Source organism: Saccoglossus kowalevskii, chromosome 3 (assembly GCF_978046115.1).
Source record: "Saccoglossus kowalevskii chromosome 3, keSacKowa6.1, whole genome shotgun sequence".
Lineage (NCBI taxonomy): Eukaryota > Metazoa > Hemichordata > Enteropneusta > Harrimaniidae > Saccoglossus > Saccoglossus kowalevskii.
The window spans coordinates 23,127,484-23,146,517 of record NC_140643.1 but is presented as its reverse complement, the minus strand read 5'-3'; the positions used below and the strand labels follow the sequence as shown (position 1 = coordinate 23,146,517).

Genomic DNA, 19,034 nt, shown 5'->3' with positions numbered 1-19,034 from the left:
CCTCTAATGCCAATCAAAATGATATTGTGTCATTACACTACAAGGTTGCAGACAACATGCAAACAGCTCGTGAGCATGGCCTAACCCAGGTAGATCATACAATAAGCATGACAATGAACGTGTTAATTTGCTCAAAGCAGAAAAACAATTTGACCTTTGCTGGTTCGTCATTAAACATTCAATTTCCAACTCCAATCCTGAATCTCCACAACACAAAAGTGATAACGGACGCAATGATTGTCCTCTTAAACAACGTCTTCAACGTAAAAGTGAAAAAAGATACAACAGTAACACAATGTTTTGGTCGGCCATTTTTATATACTATTAGTGTTAAAATTAAGTCTCCATAGAGGACATGAATAGGTGTGAACACCGATTTAAAGATAAACCACTACAAGGAATATTTACAAAGTGCTCAAACCCTTCATTTCTCAGCACATGTGAACCAGGCTATATTGCTCTTGAATGCATACAGTGTGGCATTCTTGTGATCAAGTTGACTTGATTTGAATCATATTTTGGACGCAAAAACACAAAACCCCAGCGAAAAATATTTGACAATTCAAATTCTTACATGCAAATACATTCTATTGTTTTTACTACCAGATATATAATGATGTTTTATATTACAGAAGGCTGTTCATTAGTTTAAAAACACATTAATAAAAACAATGTCAATACAGACCATCAGCTTTCATTCAAACTCAAATACATGTATTTAATATTGATTGGCTCAAGAGCCCACAATGTCTATCAGCATAATGCGCATACATGTCTTAACGTGACTTAAGGTAATTTCACACTGAAACTAAGGCAAGCCTTAGGCTAACCCAAACCTTAGGCTAACCCAAACCTTAGGCAGCACTAGAAGATATAGCTGTCAACAACAATCATAATGGCCAAAAAAAAAAATTCTTGCAATTTTTTTTTTTTGCTAGGTCCTATTAATATGGTAAACTATTCTTCTTTCTACTAGTGTCCAGTTTTGGCTCAACATTCATCACTCAAATTAATTGTGAGAATGATTTATTTAAAATTTGCTTCCAAAACGTTACTAGTACGTATAAATAAATACTATATGTAGTGCCCCACCTCCACAACAAACAAAAATTGATTTACTACTATAATCATCCCCTACCCTATTCTCCCACTCTGTCTTTATTTCTTTCTAGTGTCCAGTTTTGGCTCAACATTCATCACTCAAATTAATTGTGAGAATGATTTATTTAAAATTTGCTACGAAAAAGTTACTAGTACGTATAAATAAATACTATGTGTTGTGCCCCACCTCCACAACAAACAAAAATTGATTTACTACTATAATCATCCCCTACCCTATTCTCCCACTCTCTGTCTTTATCTTTTCTTGGTCATCCTTTTTTCCTTAACCCATCTGATCAAATCACTGTAATAGTACAAGGGGCTGGCAGGATAAGGGTTAAATTATTCCTGAAACATTTTATTTTTTTCAACCTGAACTATCCTGAGCCCCTGGGGCTGCTTTGAGTACCAATGTCTTACTTATCAACCACAAAACATACATGCATAAGTCACATAACGCACCAGGTGGGAGTTGCATTGACTAGCTAATAACCTAACTTGGAAACGTACAAAAACATGTTGGTAAACTTTCAGCACTATTTTGTAAACAACGAACAGGGAAACTGAAAGGATTCCTCACTAATGAACAAATCTGTATTCAAATAACACAGTTCATTAAAAAGAGTCTCAACATCCATCATCAAGCTCTATATACAGTACCCAAAACAGTTTTTCACGTTGAGGGTGAATAATGGTTGCCCTTTTCTCTTGCTTTTTAGTTTGTTTAGTTAGATTGTATTGCTCTGTATTTTGCTGTTATTATTTATTCTGTAATTACCATTCTGTGGAATATATGTTAATAAACATTATTGTTATCATCTGGCAAATTTACTTAAAATTATACAATGGGAAACAAAAGACTGATTACAAGTAATTAAAAGTGTAAACAATGTGCAAACACCGGGATTGATTTCCCTTTTTTAATAATTTAATAATGGTGGTTTTATTTGTTATTATTAAAATTAATGACGGAGACCGAGTATAAATGTATTCTATGCACGAATTATTTCCCGCTTGTGGACACTTTATTTGTTACGCAAATGACGTACTTTGCCGCCATTAGTGCAGTACCTACCAAAATAATAACGTTCCATTTAACTGTTTTCATCAAACAACGCAGCTCCGATACTTTTAACGGATCAAATCGCTCCCATTTTAGGTTGATCGCCGATCATCAGCTGATGCTTTGCTTGACCTTTACTGACCTCCACAGGTTCACCAATTGTGTGTCTCATTATTCATAAAGAACTCGCGTTCCTGTGTGTGTTCATAAAAGAACGCCCCGGATTGGTTTACATGTCCTAGCCATCGAGAGAATTAGAAACAGTACGAGCCGTGGAAACACACGTGCAGAAGTCATGTAAACACGGAGCTAATGTCGCCATAGACGATGTGACATGGCTAATTTGTTTGACATATTGAACTTGGGTAACCAAGAAAGCGACGAAGATGGTTCCCGGGATGAGAGTAGGCGTACAAACGCCACGGAAAGAATCGCAGAAATACATAGGTCAACTGAAGAATCAAACAAATTCAACGACGAGTCAGCCAACATGGCGGACTTACAACAGAGCGAAGACACTGAAGTCGTGTTGCAAAGTTCACCCACATGCAGTCTAACAGACGACAGTGTTGGCGAAAATCACGAAGACCATGAACCTGATCACAAATATATGCCGATCTCGCCCATGAAGACGTTTGTTATTCCCCGGAAGAAGAAGGAGAACAAGGGTAATGTCTACACTGAGTTATTTTAATGTCGAGTTGGGCATGTGATTGCGAGTCGCGATAAGTATAAGTAACGAACTGTTAATCGGGCACAACAACAACTACGCCCGAAACTGCAAATTCGATCGATGGTGATGATTATTCACGTGAATATTTACGATTATTTTTTTTATCAACAGACCATATCCAGAATGTCAAAATTATCTATACGAAATTTGTAAATAAAAATCTTACAAAATTACCTAAAAATACATGATTCGAAACGAATGTGTATATTTATAGTTTTAATTAATTGTTTTTTGTCTTGGGAATTTACCAACGCAAACGTCATCATTACATCTGCCGTCCTACCCTGGCAAACTATGCAATGCTCTACCTATGATTTACTTTATATCTGTGACGTTTTTTATGTAAATAGTAATCAATATTATATTTTCTTTTGATTGACATTTGTCTGGTTCCAATAGGTGTGCAGTCTTCTTTTTTGTTGTTGTACACCACTGTCTTGGTAAACTATTTAAAGTCGTTTTATTTGGTGATAGACAATTTTTCCCAAATTTTGCATGACAGAAAAAATGGTCCAATTTTCTACCTATGAAAAAGTGCCCTCAAATTTTCAAACCTCTGTCATTTATAGTACCAACAATGTAAACAATATTGTGTAGGGGTAAATGAACATATTTAACACACTGACCAAAATTTGTGGGTTACATTTTTTTTTTCTTCCTCCCACCAGATTTACTACAAAGCTTATCACTGGATTCGAGAGAGTATGCTAGGGACATTCTGCCAATGGTTTCCCAACATTATCGTGAACGATCCTCCAAGTCTACATTCACGTATCAGTCTGCTTATCTAGTTCATAATGCTGACCTGAACAGAGAGGTAAAACGCATGTGCCATGCAACTGTTACTAATATATATTCATGATCAGGTTTATCCATGATTATCACTTCTAACTGTTCATTTGTGCGATATACCGTAATATAAGCTTTAGGTTGCTAGATATTGTGAATCTGGGCTGTGTTACAGCTTGTATGGTGGTGATGTTGTGCTTTCATGATCAAATTTGTGACGAAAATTATGATGTTTATTTGCTTAAATTAATATTAAGATTATGGGATTGAATATGATGAGGTAAAACACAGGTCCATTTGTATCTGAGCAAAAAAAGAATATTAGTATTCAAATGTTTAATGTAATGGTGTATGTGAAGAAAGTATAATAAATCAACAAACAATTAAAAGATAGCCATAAAATGGTTAATATCTTCAATTACCTGCTTTATTTACCTTTCTGATGTTGGCATTTTTATTGGTCTTTATGTCCCAAATAAACTGCAAGTGTGTGTGTATTGAGTTCATGTTATCTAGAATTATGCCAGCATTATTTTCAGTTTTTTTTCAGTTACAGACATTCTTTGTTTATAAATTGCATGTATCAAACATCATGTTCAAACAGAACATTAATTTTGAGTTTTGAGTAGTGTTATAAAACACTAACTGTTAACCTTTTTATTGAATGACCTTGAAGAGATTATTGCTGGGGGTTCCTAGCATTGTCTGTCAACAGGCATGTTCCCCTAGGCTAGTTTGAACAATTGTTATTCCTATCCATTGTTTGATAAAACATACCATGAATTCACAATAGACTATGTAACTATGAGTCACACTCCCTTTGTGAAATCTGACTGCAAATACCAATTTAAAAACATTTTGCTTTATATAAATCCAGTTTCAAATTCGCTTTCCACACATTTTTATTTAAGTTTAAATTTGATTATTATATTTTTGTTTTTTAATATTTTGTGATGGCCATATTTAGTGAGCATTGTATGCATGACTGAGTATGTTAATTTGTGCAGTGCGAGTTATCCTATGTTTTTATTTTATTTTTTTCAGTTTCAAGAAAAACGAAAAGAAATGAAATCAGAAGGGAGAACAGACAAAGAATTAAATGAGCACTATGCTTTCTTTTGTGTTGACAATATTGATCAGGTGAGCATGAAAATAAAATAATATTTTTAATATTCATAATTGTCTTTGTCTAAATGCTTTTATAATAACATTCATATAAGGAAAACAAAATTATAAGTGACTGTTAAATTAGAAGGCTGAATTATAACCGTTGCTTTGGTGAATTTGATGTACAGCATTGGTGATATATTACTATTGCAGTTTTCATTGCAATACTTTAAATGGATTAGAATGTATCGTTTCTTTCACAAACCAGTGAAATTAAACCCTGTGAATAATTTCTCTTCTACAATATTCACTTTTAGTTGAAAGAAATAATTATTCATGTTTTACGTAAATACCAATTTGTAATTTTGATATGGACCATTAATTAGAGTTGTTCTCTCATTCCTGAGTGTGTCTATCTAGACTCATGATTGATTGACATGTATTTGAAATTGGAAGTTTGTAATTACACTAATTGTATAAAAATTTTGTTCGATTTAGGCGAAAGATATTTGCCAGCTTGGATTAAGAATTAACAGCAGCAGTGTGACATGTTTAGGCAACTCTAAAATGGGTAAGCTGTATTATATTTGTTTTTCTGAGTTGCCTTGTCACTGATTGACATAGCATCCTGGCAGTGGTATTTGGAGTTAACGTACAATGTCTAAAATCCTGTAAATACACTCTCTATACTAGAACAGTACAATGTTTTAATTTCCAATCTATTAGCATTTAGTATTTATTTAAATGTTCACTTAAGGTAGCGAGACTATTATTTGCGTTGAAAATTACGATTTTCACATTTATTTATTAATTGATGAAATGCACTATAAACTTTCATGTGATAAAGTCAACATAACATAGAATGTCATGTAAGTTGGTTAAAATGTAGATTTTCTGAAGGGAAGCAAGTAGTGTTTTCCAAAATCAACAACACAGGTTTAATCTGTGTGCCTATAAGTTTCAAAGATAAACTCAAGACAATGCAATGTTAGGATGTGTTATCAGTAGCTATCTGACACACAATGAGTGTTTCCAAACATTTGAGTGGTTTGTCTCCGCCCCTGTTTGTTTCACAGATTAGTCATTTGCATGTGAATGTGTCAGACACAAGGTCACACAGCCACTGAAAAAAATCATTGATTTTGGTGTTTTCATATGCCGAATTTATCCAATTATAGCTATCCCATTCCTTTATTTTTTTGGTTTCCAATAGCCTTACACATTTGGATGTCCCTACACATGTTAAAGCAGACCTTGATGGGAAAACAAATTGATTGTGCCGATAAACAAGCTTGAAAATCTTTGCTGTTACTTCATGGACGTTTTCTAGGAGTTTATGTTTTTCAAAATACAAGGTCTTTAACAAAAAATAACGTATACTTATTGTCGTCGGATTAACACCAAATTGTCACAGCTTTAAGGTGACAATGAGATGAACTTGAATGTGTCCAGACAAACTATTTCATCGATTATTTACCGAGTTGTGGTTTGAGTTGGGGGCAATGCGACTAAAACAGTAATTGAAATTCAGCACACTATTTTTTAAAACACGTTGCTTGCATAAAACTGACCAGACACATTCAATTTACCAGACTATTGAACAACTAGGAAAAGTGAAAAAAATACTTCTTATCGCCAGCATAAATGCGTAATTATTTTTTTTACAGAAAAAGTAATTTTTCACCTTTGATTAAGTCAGGGGTCATAGAATGCAGATACGGGCATGGCAAACACACCTTTGTAAAGCTTGAAGTCTGGCGATTCTAAAAATATATACTTTCCTGGGTCTATTTGTAGTCATTTGGTCACAATTAGAAGATGAGAACAAGTATGCAAATAATAGTCCCGCTACCTTAACTCAGCAGTGTTACTGCAATATTCAGTCTCAGGTTTGGCTGAGAATTTTGTGCTGTTCTTGTTGTTTTTACCAGTGTATACATCATTTGAACCGATCACTGAGTTCATGGCCAGATGGTGTACACATTAACCAATCATTGAGAAACACATGTTTCCATTGTTTGTCGCTGTCCTGATTTCCATCCATGTTTGGTCTTTCGGCTGCAGATCAAATGCTAAAGAGTAATGGCTTAATTACCATAAATTACCGCCCAAAATTAGCTGCCTCATTTATTTGTTATATTTTTATTATTTTATTTATTTCCTGAATTTTGATCCTGCTTATTAACGAATATTTTAGTCTGTATTGTTGAATTAATTACTTTTGTTGGTTTTACCCCGCTATATATTCTCAGCTGTGAAAAAAATAGCACACTTATTAAGAACCATGATGTAAGGTACAAACGGAGAGAGCCATGACACTATTGTTTTAGCTTTACCCCATGATCGTTTGTCAATGTTTGTTCACAAACATTGTTCTTGTTAGCTTTTAACACCTTCGTACAATGGGTTCTGCTAATCTCGAGCATTCGGTAATATTCGGAGCATGTTCGGTAGCAATAGACGAACTGCGCATACACAAAATTGAAAATGACGTCTCGTTGGAATGTTGTTGTTTCCGGAGATCTTGGCGAATTTTAATGAAAAATTGGCAGATATAACATCGATTGAAGAAGAACTGATGAACTATTGTGAATCTTTTTGTATTTGTAATGGTGTTGAGACGTAATTAATGATTGCCTGTGACAATAACGATTGCATTATTCAATGATACCATCGTCAGTGCGTGGGTTTGACGCCCGAAACTGTTTGCCTAGACACTTTCTCCTCGATAATATTTTTTAGGAGTTCTTAGGAATTTTTGTTGTAGACGCTCAAAATCTTGTTCTTGTTACAATTGCTAATAATGAAATCTTTGAAATCAAACGTTCATGTGTTGAATTTCCAGTGGTGAAATACGTATTTTGACCTTTCACACATAAACAAACGGAGTGCGCATGTATGATGACCGTAGTTACATAAGCCAGTTAAGAGGCTTAAGGCTCCTTCTGTTAGTACCTTCCATGTTAAGAACAAACTAATGTATAATTATTAATGCATTGCATATTAATCATTCATAATTATATGATAAGTATGGTAACACAGTACATAACTCGATGTGATTGATTCATGTCAGGATACAGATTTGAAAACCAAATATTGACTTTGCAAACAACATTTTTGTGCTTTTGAGAGAAGCCTATGTGTGAAAACCACATGTTAATGTAAACAGTCCAACTGTATGTAGGATGACTATCTGTCTGACGTTTGTTTGTTGTGTGAGGTTTACTCTGCCTTAACACATGATAATCTCCTGATTTGCAATCAGTATGGCAGCATTCACAGTCCAAACAAGATTCAGTAGAAGGACTGTTTACAAAATGTGATCATTCCTTCATATCAAAATGTTTGTTTCTGATAGGTTGTCAATCCTCATATGGTCAAGTTTACTGTATGTTGTACTGAGCAGAAACTGTATTTCATTTTTGAGAAATTTGCAACTATTTTCCTATCATTAACACAGCCTGATTTGGATTTCACATTCTGTGTGCATGTTGACCATGAAACCCTTGTCAAACATGAAGTTGTGGAACAACTCTAATTCTTAAATTTAAATTCTCCATCTGCTTTGGCCCTTTAGTTTATATCATGGAAGATAAAAAGATTTGCAGCAAGATTTGTTGTCATGTTTGAATTGAGCCGACCCGAATATTAATTATTCACGTAATCGCATTACGGGATTGTTTACCAAGTGAATAAATCGAAACGATCATCGAACAAGGGAGAACAATAGCGTCCTATCTCCTCTCTTTTTACCTTCCATGGTTTATATCGTATAATTTAATTACATTGTCCATGTATAACTCACAGGGGATTAAAAAGTGAAAGTATATTGGCGAACTCAGATAAATTGAAAAAAAATGATGACAAGAATACTGTATATAATTCCATATTTTTGCATATGATGAGTGTGCATCTGTGGGATTCCTAAATATTGCTGGTTGTGTGACAATCATACTCTCTTACAATAACCAATAAAAAGAACTCTTTTATTGTTGTAATTACTGTTGTATTAAATGTATATTTGAGATGTGTCAAAATAATTGTGACTAGAAGACCCTGTAATGTGTGTGTATGCATGTGTCAATTAAAGGGAAAAAACAATATAGAATCTGGAGTTGCCCATTGCATTAGGAAAATCATTTTCAAATAAAAATACTAACCAGAAATATTTTTTAAAAAGAAGTAACTGCTTGAAGAAAACAAGTATTGTTATAAAACTTCACGTTCCTTTATGTCTCGTGTGTTTGTGTTGGTGCCGTTTGAAAATTGCAGATATTTCCTATGTTATTTCATAAGCTCCGGATTTACTAGGGCCTATGGCTATTCATATTTACTCTATGAGAAGCACATTTTTAATAGAAGTGCATGTAAACCAACAGTAGCATAATTGTATATTGAATCAATAGCGGTACTCATTTATGTAAACTATGGTATAATAAGGTGTTTTTTTTTTTAATTTGTCATTGAAACTTGTTGTTCTTTTCACTTAGAATTTAAAGTCCAAGTTCCAAATTAGGTTATGTCTATAAAACTTATTACACTTGAGTTATGATTTCTTTACTTCCTCTTCACTCTCTTTAGTTTGATTTCTCTAATCATTAAAATTGTCAATGTTTTTAACTTTTTTTTGTCTCTAACTCTGTTTTCATCTTTTAGGTGTTTATGTTTCGCGTTATTCTGACTTGATCCAAAGAAATATGTTACCTGCTGGACTCGAAGCTGTCCTCATCATCTTTAAACTTATGAAGGTATATACTTCTATTATATCAAATTCTTTCTTACTTTCTAACTTGATTAGTGGTTGAATTGGTGATGTGGACTAGAAAGTAATGAAGCTCATTGTCAGTAGGGGCATGGGTTTAAATAATGACAACACCTCCCCCATTTCCCCTGCCACCCCCAGTAGTAGTAGTAAAGTTTTTTATCTGAGATGGGAATCTCAAACTTTCTTAGCCAAACCTGATTGCCCATGGCTATATACTGGCAATCCAAAATTCACATTACTAAAGTAATAACAATAAAAAACTTCAACAAAACTGAAAATAATATACTCTTTAATAAGACAAATTTATGTCTTCTTCTTTGGTACACAGACCGCCAAAAAAAAGAAAGAGCTATTGGGGGAAAAATACAGCTGAGAGCCTATTAGCACACTCCCTGCTGTAGTCTCCGTGGATAGCCAAAGTGAATTAGAAATAAGCGCTGTCAGTAGACAATGTACTGTGTTATGTATGGTCAACATAAACATGACTAGTATAGCATAGATTGCTTGCCGAGTACAGACTTCTGCTTTAGACAACTACAAGTCATGTGCCTAACTCAGAGCCATCGACTGTCGTTGACATGTGAAGACAATGTCTTTCTGCTATATTGACAAACTGCAGGAAACGTTCTCCTCACAAACTACACACCTACTGAAAAATACACTATAGATAACTGTATATGTTAAGGCAGCAGGATGTGGCCATACAGAAATGAGAAAAATAAATTTATTAAACTCTGCTACTTTTGAAAATAGGAAAAATAAATAAATGTTGTTTTATCACTGTTGGACAACTAAAGATAACTGGGTCACTGTAAAGCTAAACCTGGTATGCTTTGGGTGCATTGTTGATGACCCCTGATCTTTTTTGCTTGACAGATGGATTTTGTTCAAACTTGGTATATACATTACACATGGGATCTTGATGCAAATAATTTTGTTTTTCAGATTAGATTCAAAATGGCCGACTGGTGGCCATTTTGTTTTAATGAATTTGGTTCTCGTGCCATATGTCTGACTTGCTTTCACTGATTATGTTCAAATTTTAAATATTCATTATACATCATGTCATAGATAGACAGATATATTGGTTTGACGATCCTATTCAAATTGGCCAAATGGTGGCTATTTTTGTGCTAAAATAATCCTCAAATATCAAGCAGTTCTTGCATTTATGGATGGATTTTGTTCAAACTTATAACATACACTAGACATTACAGGTTTCTGATACACGTCATTTTATTTTTCAGATTGGATTCATAATGGCTGACTGGCGGCCATTTTGTTTTAATGATTATGCTTCTAGAGCCATATCTCCTAAATGCTATATATATATATATATATGTATTCAAAATGGCTGATTTTGAATGCTGTTCCAGAGCAATATCTCTCAATATGGACAAGTACTTGTTTGACGATCAGATACAAATGTCAATCATTTTAATGTTAAAAAATCATATTCCTGACATGGTTATATTCCAGCTATATTACTATAAACAAAACTATATATCTTAAATTTGATAACTAACGGGAACTGTGCCATGCATGCATGTTCTTCACAAATTCACAAAATAGTCCTGTTTATAGTCTGCACTTTCCTTCAAAAGATAAGGACAAAAATAGCCTAATTAAATGTGAAAATTTGCTCAAATTCATTCACAAAAATACTGAAGAATATTAGAAAAGCGTGCAGAAAAAATTAGGTGACAAGTCTAGATGTGATAAGGTTAATAAAGTACCGTAAAATTTGTATTAGAAGCCCCAGTCACACCCATTCGTTTTAAACAATTGAGAACCAAAAATTCACTGCATTCCCTCTGTTGTATCAAACCATTTTAATAGAAGCCACAGCTTCTAATACAGATTTTACAGTACCGTAAAAGCTCAATCAATTCGGCCACTCAAATAGTTCGGCCACCTATTTTTTGCGTCATGGTTAATTTTAAAATGTATCCGCTTAGTTCGGCCATCTGTCCAGTCAGTCTATTGTTTGTATTCAATTAGTTCGCCCGGTGATGACACCGCCCGGTTTTTACGCCACTCTCTCAACAAAGGTATATTTTCACACATCTATCACGTAAATACAATGTACATGTATAAACATTTACATCCATGGTATAAGCAATCGGGATATCCGCCAGATGTGCAGTCATGGTGTCAACCGTGGTTGTACAAAAGACGTGTGAAATCTCTAGTACGTCCATGGTGAAATATACTCATTGATTGTCATTACAAATTACCCAGTACATCAGTTGTAAATAATCGCTAAGAAAATTCTCATCACGACGCCAAAAATATCGACAACGAACAAATACTTTAAGTCATTGCTAGCAATCACTGACGAAACGAAGCTCCATGGTTTAGGGACAACAAAATTCAGGCCGACACTTGACTTTCGTCTTTGAAATTTCAAGCAAGTCATACAAAGTCGCAAATGTGTTACGTGAAAGCATCATTATTATTGGACGTAGTTTTGTTTACACAGTCACGCAGCACGTCAAAATATCTTCTTTTTTTTCGGTTGACCCAAATAAAATTATCTGCTGGATTGTTTCAGCACAGTCGTTTCAGTAATGTTCGAAACATTGTCCTGCAGTGTTGTTTGTTTAAAAGTCAAGTAGATTATTAATTTTAACGGGGTAAAAAATTATTTAATGCCGACTTGCAAATTGTATCGTCTTCGGCATTTCCAGTAAGTCCATACAAAGTCGCCAATGTGTAGCGTGAAAGCGTCATTTTTATTGGACATGGTTTTGTTTACACAGTCACGCAGCACGTCAAAATATCTTCTTTTTTTTTGGTTGACCCAAATAAAATCACCGGCTGGATTGTAGATAATTTCAAAAAAATAGTACAGCAATTAGCAATAAAGCATAATTCTATTCTATTCTATTCCAGTGAGTTTTTCACGTTACCATGTTTGTTTACATTTACGGGAGCGTGACATAAAACTGTCGTCTCCACGGTAACAAAACAGCAGGTGGCCTGGTTGCGTCAGATTTCTTGGACGCGCTTGTAGTTTGTTTTAAAATTTGGTCAAGTCTCAGACTAGTACTACCCGTACACCTTTACTCTAATCCCGGAAAACGATATATTTATTCAGTTTTTCACGTTACCATGTTTGTTTACATTTACGGGGAGCGTGACATAAAACTGTCGTCTCCACGGCAACAAAACAGCTGGTAGCCTGGTTGCGTCAGATTTCTTGAACACGCTTGTAGTTTGTTTTAAAATTGGGTCAAGTCTCAGACTAGTACTACACCTTTACTCTAATCTTGGGAAAACGATATATTTATTCAGTTTTTCACGTTACCATGTGATACACACTTGTTGAAAAATGTTGAAAAATTATTCAAACAAATCGACCACTTCGGAAACATATTTTCTACATTTATTCAATCAATTGGCCCACCCCCAAAAATATTTATTTTTACATGGCCGAATTGATTGAGTTTTTACAGTAGTCATATAATTTTGGTTTTAATTTCTCAACAGGGTCGTGTGAAAGCAATGACTGAAAATCATTCCTGGAATATCATAGAACCAACTCCTAATTATGATTGTCATGTTTCTAAGAGTGCTAATTTGGACATTACACATCTCACTGCCAAACAAGCATTTGACTCAACACAGGTATTGTATACCCTATTTGCTATATGAAAAACACACGTGCATAAAGGCTCTTTTAAAGCACTTATATATTTATTAATAATAACCATGTGTTGTTGCTCGTGAATTTCATGCGTTAGGGAAAGTTATATTTTGTAGCAATGGATATTATTAGTCCCATTCGGATTCAAAATGGCTGACTGGTGGTCATTTTGTTTTAATGAATGTGCTTCTAGAGCCATATCTCTGACATGCTTTGACTGATTATGTTCAAATTTGATATATTCATTATACATCATGTTATAGTTATATAGATGTATTCAAAATGGCCGATTTTGTTTTAAAAATGCTGTTTCAAAGCAATTTCTCTCAATATGAACAAATACTCGTTTGACGATCAGATATAAGATGTGTCAATCATTTTAATGTTAAAAAAATCATAATCATATTCCTGACATTGAAGATTGGACAAATATAAATTTATTTATTTATTTTCCTGCAATAATAACTAAAGTGTTACAAGCTTTTATGACATGGCATTCAGTTCCATGCCAGCATTATCAGTAATAATATAATGTATCCCTGGTTTTATGTACTTGTTTTATTCCTCAGTATTACATATATGAATTTGGGGAGTTAGATATGGTGGAACGTCCTAGGCATCTAAGGCCTTATGCAGTGCTGACTTTCAAATACACTCCATTGCATCCAAATTTGATAATCCCAGCTGGCACACCACCTAGATCAAGGTAAGGTTCTCATTACATAAAACATGAAATAAAATGTATTACTTTCACTGGCTGATTATCGACCTCCGTCTTGAACACTTCAACTTTATTGTAACAGATTGTCATAGTGAGCTTGAAAGACGGGAGCCCTGGACTATGAATTCAGTTTGGTGTTAACAACAATGCTAATCTAATCTGGGTCAACTTAGGGACGACGTCAAAAGACGTCAAAAGAACCCTCCCACCCCCCACTGAAACTTAATTGATAAATATTGGTCGTGGCGTCAGACTACATTCACCATTAAATACAAATTGATAATCGGACAGTAGTATGGCATAGCAGTTGGTTGTCGGGTGGGTGTAAAAAGACTTTACAAATGCACCTCATTTGACCCACATCGGACAAAACCATTCTCTCGTCTTGGATGTATTTTTTTTTCCTTTTCTGTTATTTCTGTCAATGATTGGATAGAGAAAAAAAAAACTACAAATACTCCAAGTTTTTTTTTGACTTCATTAAAAAATAAAATCGTTTTTGTAGGATGGAAACTTTTTGAGATCAACCACCCCCACCCCCCACCCCCAAACTAAAGCAAATAAGTTTTTTATCCGACATCGATCTTTTGACGTCGTCCCTTAATTTGTGTTCATGAATTGTGCAATGAAAGATGCAAATTTAACTTTATTCTTGGCTGAAACTTCACTTTTTGTTTTAATGAATGTGGTTCTAGTGCCATATCTCAGACTTGCTGTGACTGATTATGTTCAAATTTTAAATATTCATTATACATCATGTCATAGATATATAGATATATTGGTTTGACGATCCTATTAAAAATGGCCGAATGGTGGCCATTTTTGTGCTAAAAAATCATCAAATATCAAGCATTTTTGGAATTTATGGGTGGATTTTGTTCAAACTTGGTACATACATTAGACAATACGGGTTCCTGATGCACATCATTTTATTTTTCAGATCAGATTCAAAATGGCTATCTGGCGGCCATTTTGTTTTAATGAATGGGCTTCTAGAGCCATATCTCTGACATGCTTTTATATATTCATTATACATGTATTCAAAATGGCTGATTTTGTTTTAATTAATGCTATTCCAGAGCAATATCTCTCAATACTTGACGATCAAATACAAATATCAATCATTTTTTTTAATAGAAACGCCGTCACGACCCCAGTTATAGGATCATCGCCGACATCATCAGTTCTGGTTGCCAAAGATCCCAGAATATTACAAGGTATGTGTATAAACCAGTTCTTTATTTAGTTTTTATCCTTGTTGATGTCATCATAGATGAAGGCCAAGGTACTAGTATATTGGGGGGGGGGGTATCTGTTGTCATTGTTGACTCAGTGGTAATACTTTTTTTGAGGTTACAATAACTCAAACAATAAAATTGGTGCTTAGTCGAATGTGATCTTGCAATTAGCCAGTGGGGGATGGGGGGTGAGTCAAGCATGGGTGCTGAGTCGGACGTGCATGGCATTTTTAATGTTTGATGGTAACATGAATACCTGCAATACAGAATCAACATGCTTGAAACAAAACTGAAGCTGGTATAGTAAAATATCTGCCTAAATCTGCATATATTCCTGGTGACAAGAATGAAATAATTGTAGATTAACACCCAAAACCATCATCCACTCCCCCACTCCCACCCAATGGTACTGTCTATTTACAGCTGCATTAACTTAGTCACTGCAACTTTGTTTCTATTCCAGCTGGGCAACATGAAGCCATGGATGAGAACAGTTATTGCCTGTGGAGTGGTCATCTTACTAATAAATCCAAACCATTGTGTAAAGTCAAACTAGTATCATATGCAACACCAATCAAACCAGTTATTTTGTAAGTATATGGTTATTCGTCTGATTGTGCAACCCATTCTGTCCTGCAGTGGTACCCACTGTGTCCTGCAGTGGTACCCATTGTGTCTTGTAATGGCATCCATTGTGTCATGTAATGGTATCCGCTGTGTCCTGTAATGGTATCCCACTGTGTCCTGCAGTGGTACCCATTGTGTCTTGTAATGGCATTCACTGTGTCCTGTAGTGGTACCCACTGTGTCCTGTAGTGGTACCCACTGTGTCCTGTAGTGGTACCCACTGTGTCCTGTAGTGGTACCCACTGTGTCCTGTAGTGGTACCCACTGTGTCCTGTAGTGGTACCCACTGTGTCCTGCAGTGGTACCCATTGTGTCCCGTAATGATATCAATTTTGTTCTGCAGTAGTATCCATTTTGTTCTGCATGGAACCCATTGTGTCTTGTAATGGCATCCATTGTGTCTTGTAATGGCATCCATTGTGTCTTGTAATGGCATCCATTGTGTCCTGTAGTGGTACCCACTGTGTCCTGCAGTAGTTCCCATTCTGTCCTGTAGTGGTACCCACTGTGTCCTGCAGTGGTACTCATTGTGTCTTGTAATGGTATTCACTGTATCCTGTAGTGGTACCCACTGTGTCCTGCAGTGGTACCCATTGTGTCTTGTAATGGTATCCACTGTATCCTGTAGTGGTACCCACTGTGTCCTGTAGTGGTACCCACTGTGTCCTGCAGTGGTACTCACTGTGTCATGCAGTGGTACCCACTGTGTCCTGCAGTGGTACCCACTGTGTCCTGCAGTGGTACCCACTGTGTCCTGCAGTGGTACCCACTGTGTCCTGCAGTGGTACCCACTGTGTCCTGCAGTGGTACCCACTGTGTCCTGCAGTGGTACCCACTGTGTCCTGCAGTGGTACCCACTGTGTCCTGTAGTGGTACCCACTGTATCCTGTAGTGGTACCCACTGTATCCTGTAGTGGTACCCATTGTGTCCCGCAGTGGTACCCATTGTGTCTTGTAATGGTATCCTTTGTATCCTGTAGTGGTACCCACTGTATCCTGTAGTGGTACCCATTGTGTCCCGCAGTGGTACCCATTGTGTCTTGTAATGGTATCCTTTGTATCCTGTAGTGGTACCCACTGTGTCCTGCAGTGGTACTCATTGTGTCTTGTAATGGTATCCACTGTATCCTGTAGTGGTACCCACTGTGTCCTGTAGTGGTACCCACTGTGTCCTGCAGTGGTACCCATTGTGTCCTGTAGTGGTACCCATTGTGTCCTGCAGTGGTACCCACTGTGTCCTGTAGTGGTACCCACTGTGTCTTGCAGTGGTACCCATTGTGTCCCATAATGGTATCAATTTTGTCCTGCAGTAGTATCCATTTTCTCCTACATGGAATCTATTGTGTCTTGTAATGGTACCCATTGTGTCTTGTAATGGCATCCATTGTGTCCTGCAGTAGTTCCCATTGTGTCCTACAGTGGGTACCAACTGTGTCCTTTAATGGTCCCACTGTTTTCTGCAGTGGTACCCATTGTGTCTTGTAATGGTATCCATTGTGTCCTGCAGTAGTACCCATTGTGTCCCGCAGTGGAACCCATTATGTCCTGCAGTAGTACCCATTGTGTCCTGCAGTAGTACCCATTGTGTCCTGCAGTGGAACCCATTATGTCCTGCAGTAGTACCCATTATGTCCTGCAGTAGTACCCATTATGTCCTGCAGTTGTACCCATTGTGTCCTGCAGTGGAACCCATTATGTCCTGCAGTGGAACCCATTATGTCCTGCAGTGGAACCCATTATGTCCTGCAGTGGAACCCATTATGTCCTGCAGTGGAACCCATTGTGTCCTGCAGTGGAACCAATTATGTTCTGCAGTGGAACCAATTATGTCCTGCAGTGGAACCCATTATGTCCTGCAGTGGAACCCATTATGTCCTGCAGTGGAACCCATTATGTCCTGCAGTGGAACCCATTATGTCCTGCAGTGGAACCCATTGTGTCCTGCAGTGGAACCCATTGTGTCCTGCAGTGGAACCCATTATGTCCTGCAGTGGAACCCATTATGTCCTGCAGTGATACCAATTGTGCTGTGCAATGATTCCCTTGTGTCCTATCTCCTAAATAGTCCATAATGTTTCTTTTAATGCATTCCAGTTTAAATGTAGAAAAAAACATGTGTATTAGCCACTCACAAATTGAGTTTGTACCCTAGTGGTATTATGTTCAAATCATGCCAAGATTTAGATTTACTATTAGATGCAACAGCTGATATTACTCCGTAATGTAGCACATGTTTGACAGTTGATAGATACAGTCAGCAGAAATGAGTTCATTCAAAAATTTGGCTGGTACATGGGTTTACAACATAGATTTAAATATTTCAACCATGTTTAAAAAATTAGTTTTAAAAAATCGTGTGTTAGAAAATGAGAGTGAAATAGTAAAATTTAGTGATTCTAAATTTTGGACCAAGTACAAGCTGTGACCAGTAGGTGTTTGTAAATTAAAAAAAAAAAGTACAGTACACTGCATGTTATACTTTTTGTTAAAATAGAAATTAAAGTAATACTGGTATATTTTTCTGCCACACTGGTCAAATAATTGTTTATTAACTCGTTCACCTCCAGACTTTCTCGCCCAATTTTTTCTGCACTGCAGTCCGAAAATGGGGACTTATGGATTGACCTCTGTGTGTGTGTGTTAGTGTGTTTAGACCTGTTTCTTGGACATGCCTGGACTGATCACATTCAAACTTCACACATACATAATATTATACACCAATTTGTTTCTCAATCTGATTCAAGATGGCTAAATGGCGGGCATTTTTGTGCTGAAAAAACATCAAAATCTGGCATTTCGGAACCGGATCTTGGCTGTTTACAGATGGATTTCATTTTGTTTTTCAGATCAGATTCAAAATGGCCATTTTGTTTTAAAGAATGCGGTTCTAGTGCCATATCTCTTGACATACTTTAACTGATTATGTTCAGTTTTTATATATTAACTGTACATCTTGTCACAGATATACAGATGTATTGGTTTGAAGATTCAATTCAAAATGGCCGAACGATGGCCATTTTTGTGCTAAAAAATCATCAAAAAAATCAAGCATTTAAAAATAGCTGATTGGCAGCCATTTTGTTTTAATGAATGCGGTTCTCAAATGCTTTGATTGTTTATGTTCTAATTTTATATATTCATTATACATCATATCATAGATATACAGATGTATTGGTTTGACTTTCTGATTCGAAATGGCCGACCGATGACCATTTCTTTTTAATTAATGTATATATCTCAA

General features: G+C 35.9%; 2 protein-coding genes across 2 annotated transcripts in view; one reads left to right on the top strand and one right to left on the bottom strand.

Moving 5' to 3' along the window:
• Positions 1-2,304, bottom strand: part of LOC100378770 (ankyrin repeat and SOCS box protein 13-like) — a 32,522-nt gene extending 30,218 nt beyond the window's left edge. Inside the window, exon 1 of the mRNA XM_078010631.2 lies at positions 2,177-2,304. Coding sequence (XP_077866757.1) covers positions 2,177-2,195 — 19 coding nt within the window. The 5' untranslated portion in view covers positions 2,196-2,304. The remainder of the gene's footprint in view (positions 1-2,176) is intronic.
• Positions 2,305-2,346: 42 nt separating this feature from the next.
• The window catches only part of LOC102806952 (uncharacterized), a 45,395-nt gene continuing 28,707 nt past the window's right edge, over positions 2,347-19,034 (top strand). The window contains exons 1-9 of the mRNA XM_085496918.1: positions 2,347-2,832; positions 3,566-3,714; positions 4,731-4,826; positions 5,292-5,364; positions 9,450-9,541; positions 13,051-13,188; positions 13,777-13,913; positions 15,066-15,145; positions 15,630-15,756. Of these exons, the coding sequence (XP_085353044.1) occupies positions 2,499-2,832; positions 3,566-3,714; positions 4,731-4,826; positions 5,292-5,364; positions 9,450-9,541; positions 13,051-13,188; positions 13,777-13,913; positions 15,066-15,145; positions 15,630-15,756 (1,226 nt within the window). The 5' untranslated portion in view covers positions 2,347-2,498. The remainder of the gene's footprint in view (positions 2,833-3,565; positions 3,715-4,730; positions 4,827-5,291; positions 5,365-9,449; positions 9,542-13,050; positions 13,189-13,776; positions 13,914-15,065; positions 15,146-15,629; positions 15,757-19,034) is intronic.